At 44.6% G+C, this 8801-nt stretch overlaps 1 protein-coding gene across 1 annotated transcript; it reads right to left on the minus strand.

Moving 5' to 3' along the window:
- Positions 1-2455: 2455 nt before the first annotated feature.
- LOC127303104 (superoxide dismutase [Mn] 3.1, mitochondrial) lies at positions 2456-7741 on the minus strand. The gene is made up of 6 exons (XM_051333884.2): positions 7404-7741; positions 6187-6233; positions 5943-6068; positions 5820-5876; positions 3822-3899; positions 2456-2646 (listed from the first exon to the last, which is right to left on the minus strand). Exons 1-6 carry the CDS (start codon positions 7693-7695, stop codon positions 2554-2556), a joined length of 693 nt encoding a protein of 230 aa, XP_051189844.1. The 5' UTR covers positions 7696-7741; the 3' UTR covers positions 2456-2553.
- Positions 7742-8801: the final 1060 nt, after the last annotated feature.

Raw genomic sequence — 8801 nt, forward strand, 5'->3', positions numbered from 1 at the left:
CGGCTTGCCCGACTGTGATGACCCACAAGTATAGGGGATCGCAACAGTCTTCGAGGGAAGTAAAACCTAAATTTATTGATTCGACACAAGGGAATGTAAAGAATACTTATAAGCCTTAACAACTGAGTTGTCAATTCAGCTGCACCTGGAAAAGCACTAGTAACAGGGGTGATGTGAAAGCAGCAGTAATATGAGAGCAATAGTAACAGTAACACAGCAGCAGTAACAGTAACACAGCAGCAGTAACAGTAACACAGAGGCAATAGCACCAGAAAATAGTTGATACTACTTCCAATGACATATAGAACGAGTATATGATGATGAGAGATGGACCGGGGTTCCCAGCGATCTACACTAGTGGTAACTCTCCAATAAGTGACAAGTGTTGGGTGAACAAATTACACTTGGGCAATTGATAGGATTCAAAGCATTAAGACAGAACATCAAGATTATTAATTATGTAGGCATATTTTCCATATATAGTCATACGTGCTCGCGATGAGAAACTTGTACAACATCTTTTGTCCTACCAGTCGGTGGCAGCCGGGCCTCAAGGGAATCTACTGGATATTAAGGTACTCATTTTAATAGAGCACCGGAGCAAAGCATTAACACTTGGTGAAAACATGTGATTCTCATACCTACGCCTTCCCCTCCGGTTGTCCCAATTTCTGTCACTTTGGGGCCTTTGGTTCCGGACATAGACATGTGCATACAACTTGTAGATACAATCTAAGCAATAATTATAGAGTTTAAATCTAAGATCATGCCACTCGGGCCCTAGTGACAAGCATTAAGCATAACAAGATTGCAGCAACAATAACTTCACAAACTTTATAGATAGACTAATCATAATGTATCATCCATCGGATCCCAACAAACACAACACCGATTACATCAGATGAATCTCAATCATGTAAGGCAGCTCATGAGATCATTGTATTGAAGTACATGGGATAGAGAGTACCAACTAGCTACTGCTAGAACCCGTAGTCCATGGGGGAACTACTCACGGAGCATGATGGAGGCGATGGCGTCGATGGAGATGGCTTCCGGGGGCACTTCCCCGTCCCGGCAGGGTGCCGGAACAGAGGCTTCTGTCCCCCGAATTGGAGTTTCGCGATGGCGGCGGCGCCCCTGGAGTCTTTCTGGAGTTTCGTCAATTGGTATCGAAGATTTAGGTCGCAGGGGGTTAAATAGGCGAAGAGGCGGCGCAAAAGGGTTTCTGGGGGGCCCACACAGTAGGAGGGCGTGCCCCCCCCCCCTTTGGCCGCGCCGCCCTGTGGGGTGGGCCCCCCCTAGCTCCCCTCCGACTCTCCTTCGGTGTTCTGGGGTCTTCCGGGAAAACTAAGATGTTTGGCGTTGATTTCGTCCAATTCCGAGAATATTGCCCGAACAGCCTTTCTGGAACCAAAAACAGCAGAAAACAGGAACTGGCACTGTGGCATCTTGTTAATAGGTTAGTTCCGGAAAATGCATGAAATCATCATAGAGTGCAAGCAAAACATGTAAGTATTGTCATAAAACAAGCATGAAACGTCAGAAATTATGGATACGTTGGAGACGTATCAGACTACGCTGCCTCCTCCGCCGCTTCCGCTTCCACGTTTGCGACGTAGGCCTCGTGCCACGCCGCGAACCGTGGGCCCTCGTCTTCGTCCTCGTCGGAGCTGTACTCCGCGTCGGCCTGTGGCTCCGGCTGCAGCTACGGTGGTGGTGGTGGAGGCAGCGCGCGACCGTTGAGGCCAAGCATCGAGTAGGTGATCTTCAGACGACGCGGCATTTTGATGTGGAGAGGAGAGAATAGAGCGGCGGTGGTGGAGATGAGAGGAGAGAAAGACGACGCGGCATTTTGATGTGGAGAGGAGAGAATAGAGCGGCGGTGGTGGAGATGAGAGGAGAGAATGGAGCGGCGGTGGTGGACGGCGTACGTACTATATAGCGGTAGCAACTACCCACATTTACGGCGACTGGACGCGGCGTGGCCACCTCGGTTTCCGCGCGGGGAATCATTAAACGCCGATGACCAACCTTTTCGTGTCACGGCCGATGCGAACCGTCGCGTCCTCTCGCTGACAAGGTGCTCCACCAGCGAAAACCATCGTATCGCGAGGCACCTGCGCGCCCGATTCGCGCCCTTGGCTAGGAGGCCGGTACGAGAATGCCAGCGATTCTATATGCCGGTGACACCAGCCCCTAAATCGCTATCCCAAAAACGACACCAGCCCCGGTGGAGATGATCTAACTCACTCCCTTCCCTCTAGCTCCTGGCGCTACTATTATTGTTGCACTCAAGTTTTACACTTCTTGGTGCGTCTTTAACCTTTTTTTTTACAATATATGACACAACCAATGATTTTGCAGAGAGAATTGCACAACGTACTGGCGTGCATAACTTTGTGAGTCTGCATTGCGCCACTGAGTATAACAAAAGCAACCAAACACAGCCATAACAGAACGCAAAATCTGCATTGTGCATTACGCATTTATTGCATATAAAGATCCAACATAGTCAACAAGCAAAGGGAAAGCAACGCCTATTCAGACATGGTATCACACAGCCACATTTTCGTATTCTTCGCCAGCATATTTCCAGTTCACCACCTTCCAGATGTTGTTCAAGTAGTCTGGCCTGACATTTTTGTACTGCAAACAAAAACGATGACCGCTTAGCCCTTGGGAAATTGTAACTCAATTCCATTTGCAGCACAAATAAATTGGAGGGCCTCCCTCGAAATCAACAACTGAAACCAGGTTCAAATTTGTAGACCAAACAGTACTGTCAAGTTTAATGATCATAATCTAACTTTATTCAACTCAGTCTTCCTAAGAAATAAGATTGAGCCAAGTTTAATTGAAATAAATTACTAGAAGAATTATTGCATTTTGTAACTGACTTTTTCACTTTTTGTTTCATTTATTCTTCGTTATACCTTCTTTATTTTTATCTACTTATCGATTGTTATCTACCAACTTGAACCCAAATTTGATTGCCTTCAAAACTAGTTAGTTCAGGACTCACATTTGCCAGCTGTTCAGATAATTTCATTACCTTCATGAGCAAGATCGCATCCTTCGCTACAAGCTTGTACACAGGATCTTAAAGCCACTAGATTAACTGCTCTCACCCCTCATGGTGGGACATGCATTCTTATACCTCTCCGGAACATATGTTCATTCAAACTGTTGGCATGCTGACAATAGATAATTTTGCTTTCATTCTACACCATTTTTTTTACTACAACTCTACATACATAAAGCTAAAAGGAGAGCCAGGGAGACAACACCGTGTATGTTACCGCCAGTCTCCTATTTAACTGTTTTTTCACAAGCATATGCAAAGTTAATATTTCGTATCCGTGAATGTTACCACCAGTCTCCTATTCAACTGCTTTTTTCACAAGCATTTTGGAATATAACCAATGGAACATACTGATATCCACTCCCCTATCCTCCTGGTGTTATGGAAAGAAAGGGCCCTTCTAGAAATGCAAGAATTAAATGTGATCTTTAAACATACCTTGACTGACTACTGCAATCTCTACAGCATTGATGAAGTTACCATGTTCGAAATGGCTAGCTTTATGGCATAAACAATAATTGAAATATATATAGGAAGCTGCCAAGTGATCCAGGTGCAATCTTTTTTTTGCGATAATACCCAAGTGCAATCTTGTCAGATGTGATTTTACTAGACATGGTAAAGCTTATCACAATTCACAAGTAACAAAGGACAGCTCACTTGAACAAGGTTAGCAACCTTAGGAAATGGACAGCACACTCGAGCAAATAAATAGCGTCCAATTCCAACATAAAATTACCTGCAGGTAGTAGGCGTGCTCCCAGACATCAATCCCCAACAAAGGAATCAGGTTTGCTCCTTTAGTCACCAGAGGGTCCTGCATGGCCCTAGAAGTCAGTTCCATGCACATGAAAACTACATGATCAACTATTAGAAGGAAAAAAGAAAAGAAAACACAAACCCACACAGACGCATGCTTAGGCAACCTTAGATATGCAAAGTTTTCACATGTGAATAAAAACTTAAAAATTTCTTAAAACTAGGATGCCATAGAAACTGTACTGTTGCACTCGGATGTTCCAATCTCACATAGATCAGCAAAATATAACTATGTTGAATGTTAACATTCCCAGTTGGGTCAACAACTTGAGTGTTACGATAGTGCGGTCCTTTCATTGTAGTGATCCCTTGATTTCATGATTTCCTTAATCTATATGAGAACAAAAATGGCGAAATATTCCCTGTATCTTTTAACAGGGGGAGCAACTGACAATTCATCGAACTAAAATTTGGTATCCTTACATAAGGGAAATTTATATCAATGCCACTAGTGGCTTCTGGAATTCTAACTTTGCCAATACTTTTCAGGTAATTATGAAAATGCTACAGTTCTGTCAATTTTTTATGCGTTTGACCCTGCCATCACATTTTGACCGCCAACCTCCGTTTAACAGCTAGTCCACTCTTTCTCTCTCTCTCTTTCTCTCTCTCTCTCTCTCTCTCTCTCTCTCTCTCTCTCTCTCTCTCTCTCTTACTGATGCCATGGTCCCACCCGCAGCTTCATCTTCCTCCAAGCTCTCCCACCCGCAGCTTCATCTTCCTCCAAGCTCCCCCATAGACAAATACTACCTCCGTCCACTAATATAAGACGTTTTGGCAAGCTAAAAGCTTGAAGGAAGATGAAGCTGCAGGTGCGACCATGGCATTAGCTTGCCAAAACGTCTTATATTAGTGAACAAAGGTTGCACTCCCTCCGTTTCTATAGATAGGGTATATATTTAATTTTGAATTTTCGCCAAAAAAGAAGGCGCGAGGTGTGCTTTACTCGTTTTCTCCGAAAACTACCCCTCTCAGCCGTTTTAATTGATCTAAAAAATCAGGAGTGGACCATTAACTTGTGGCGCTATCATTGGCCTTCATTGGCGCATGCGGGGAGATGGGCAGAAATATCTGAAGAGTAGTTATTGTGGCGATGTTATTGGTCTGCATGTGCATGCGGAGATATTGGGCACGATCAGAGAGAGGTTGACTCCGTGCATGTAGGAGAAATGACGAGGCATGGAAACTAACAAGAGAGAATCAAATAGAAAATTAAGGAGATCTGCCAGTTAACGCGTGCATGCAAGGGCAAGAAAGGAAAAATATTTCGTTGTCGATCACTCCTTAATCGCCGCGCCTGCCTCTTCTCCACGCCGGCCGCACACAGTAACCATACCAGCACCAACACCACTATCACCAACCTTTTCTGCTTCAGCTACTTCTACTCACCCCAAGCCATGCGATCCAGGTCCCTCCATCACCAGCTCCGCCTCGAGTGATCTATCTGCAGCATCCAAGACACACACACACCGGGGGTCTATCCTTCTCTTGTGCATTGGTATGTGCATGCTGAATAGGTCAGCAGCTGCTATGCATGTGTCTATGACGTCAATCCCCGCTCTTTGTAGCAGATGCAAAGCATACTAGCTAGTTTGTTTGCACAGCAGGCCAGTGCTGTGATTTTTTGTTCTCCTGAACGATGCACGCATGACCCAGACGTTGTGCTGCCTGCACTTGCATGCACACCTGTGAGCTCTTGTGTACGATCAGCACATGGGTGTGGGGGAGGTGGGGAATGTGCTAATGTGCAACATAAAGGCAGAGCAGCTTTGCCAGTTATGTAGACTTCTTTATTATTTGCTTTCTTAATTCGGCTATAGTTCAGGGATTGGGAGAGTTTGGAGGAATATGAAGCTGTAATTAGTGAAGACTGCATACTTGACTGTATCCTAATAAAATAGATAGCATTACACATCACCTGATTAGCAGTAGTTTCAACTGAAAGCTTTTTTGCCTCTTTATCCAACGCCAGCCACTGGAAAACAAAAAGGTGAGTATTCAAGTCCCACAAGCCAGATAAAACAGCACATAATGTACATACCACCCATCCAGATCCTTGTAAAGCAGCACCCTCCGCATTCATCTTCTTTACAAGCTTGTCAAAAGAACCGAAGTCCTCATCAATGGCCCAGCCAAGTTTACCATGAGGTGGCTCACCCCCACCCTCCTGTAGAAAAAAAAAACATTCTCGTCATCAACAGAACTATCATTTCGCTTAACTTTCCACCCATGCCAAAGGGAACGAGATGGAGGGGGCGGGAGGGGGACAGTCCGAAGGTTCCTACATTAGCAGGCTTGAGGTTCTTCCAGAAGATTGAATGGTTCACATGACCTGCAACACAGTAAATCGGCTAATTATAAATGCCGAAGTTGGTTCAACAAATAATAATAGTAATCCCAAGAAAATGAGCTTAATCCACAAAATCATTTCAATTAATAGGTTCACCATAGTTAATGGTTAAGACATCTCAAAGAAAAGTAAAACAGGGCAAATGCATGTTAATACAGAGGGCATCATTATTTTTACACATCACAAAGTATTTCTGTAGACAAATTACCCTTTAATCCAGAGAATCAACCCCCAGGCTTGTCTTCAAGACCAACCATCATCTCTTCTAATACTATAGATAGACATCCACAATAACAATACCTAGACAACTCATGGATTCATATTTGTGTAGTACGAACAAGATATAGAACCGGGCCAAGATAATTGACTTAATATTCCACTTGGTAGAGGGAGTTTAACTACAGATCTACAAAATATGCAAGATATCTAAATTGAGGAAACATCTAACCACCAGTCCTAAAATTCAGCACAGTGACATCCCAGCAAACAAACATATGAAATCCACAATAATAAACCTTCAAAAGTTGCAAGTTGCAACTGAGTGAGAATTCTTATTACAGATGAAACACACACAAAAGCAGAAACACGGAACATTCCCAATAACAGAACTACATTACTATATTGAGTTATTGATAATCACACAGCAAATGGTATCAACATACCATAACAATTGGCACGAAATCCATAAAGAAGGACAACCAAGAAAATCCCAATTAAACAATATAGATAAAGCCCGGCACGCCTACAGAAACTAGTTGTGGCTGAAAGGCACATACTGTACGTCCACGAAGAACACTTGAGATAAACACAAAACATCACCATATACAGCCCAATTAGTGAAATGTGTCAACAGTATCTCCAAATGAGCGCTTATTGGATCAATACGTCACAAGTAAATCAACAATTGCAGTCCTCAAGATAGCCCGACTCCTTAATTCCTAGAAATGGTAGGATCCTAACAGCCCCAACGAAACCCAAATAATCCGCCTGGGAGAGCAACACACATCTCTGACGCATAGATCCGTGGCAAGCAACCCAATAATCGCACATCCCACTATCTCAAAATTTCCCCGCAAGAGGAAACATCACTAATTCACTACCTTCAATCAAAGCACCCCCCAAACTAGAGGAAAAGCGCTGCAAGGGTCTTACCGCCGCCGTTGAACTTGATGGCGCCCTGGAGTTGGACGACGGCGGAAGCGTCGCCCTTAGAGACAGCGGCGTCAAGCTGCTCGAGCGCCTTGTTGTAGTTGGCAACGTAGGTGGCGTGGTGCTTCTGGTGGTGCAGGCGCATGATCTCGCCGGAGATGGCCGGCTCCAGCGCGCCGTAGTCGTACGGGAGATCGGGGAGCGTGAACGTCGCCACCCCCCTCGTCGCCAGCGGCCGGGCGCCGCCGAGCGCCGCCGCTAGGGTTTTCTTCGAGGCCAATGTGCGGAGCGCCATGGCTTTTTCTTGGTGAGAGGAGGAGGGTGAGATGCCGCCGATGATATATGGAGAGGCTGGTCAGCCGTCAGCGGGTGTATGTGGCATCTGCCAGACTGCCAGCTGCCCAGCTTTCTCGTAGCTTCCGTGAGATCTGCGTTACGATTCGTGCGGACGGAAACGCAATGTATTACCCCCTCCAATTACAGCTGGGCATGGGCAGCCGGGCCCGGACGGCCCGACCTGACCGGCCCGAAAATCTCGGGCCGGTTGCATGTTGGGCCGGGTTCGGGTCTGAATTTGGAGCCCAAAGGTCAGGCCGGGCTAGGTTCGGGCTTGAAGAAAACATGATTCTAGCCTAGTTCGGACCGGACCGGGTTCGGGCCCGATTTGCAAACCCGAATGTCGGACTGGGCCAGGCTTGGGCCTAGAAAATTAGATTCGGCTTTTTCGGGCTTAGCCCGAAACTCGGCCGGCCCGAAGAATGCCCAGGTGTACCTCCAATGTACTCCCCCGTCTCGGAGTTTAATACAAACTGTGTCCATCGATTAGATTTGTATATAAAAAAGTTTTTCAATGATATAATTTTTGTAACATATAGTTTATATTTTATTGATCAAAATAATAGTCGAAACAATTTCTTAAACTAGGTGCGTGCCTGTTAAACTGAGATGGAGTAGGTATCTACATATTTTAATTCTAGATAATCTATACTAGCGACAAGTAATATGAATCGGAGGGAGTAATTTGTATTGTTTGGGAGTGTATCTGTGAGGAAATGTACAGTATGGGATATCTATCTTTTGACGTCACGTCAGATGTTTGCCAAGTTTGAGGATAGAAAATGAATAAAAAAAGTTATTTTTTTTAAGGGTTCATCTCTTAGAGAATATTTATTGTACCATATGTTTTTATCAACATAATTTCTACTACCAAAATTTAATTAATTATCATTAATTGGTAGAATAGTTTTAAAAGATAAGGGAAATACTTTTGTACACCCACGTATGAGTGTGGGTGTTTCCGCTGCTGTCTATTTGTTTCTTGAGATTCGTGCTCACCATGGTAGATGAAAAGATTATTTTCTCTATTCTCTTTTTATCCGAATCTCAAAGCATAATGAACGG

The sequence above is a fragment of the Lolium perenne genome, chromosome 1 (genome assembly GCF_019359855.2).
Source record: "Lolium perenne isolate Kyuss_39 chromosome 1, Kyuss_2.0, whole genome shotgun sequence".
In the NCBI taxonomy this organism is placed as follows: domain Eukaryota; kingdom Viridiplantae; phylum Streptophyta; class Magnoliopsida; order Poales; family Poaceae; genus Lolium; species Lolium perenne.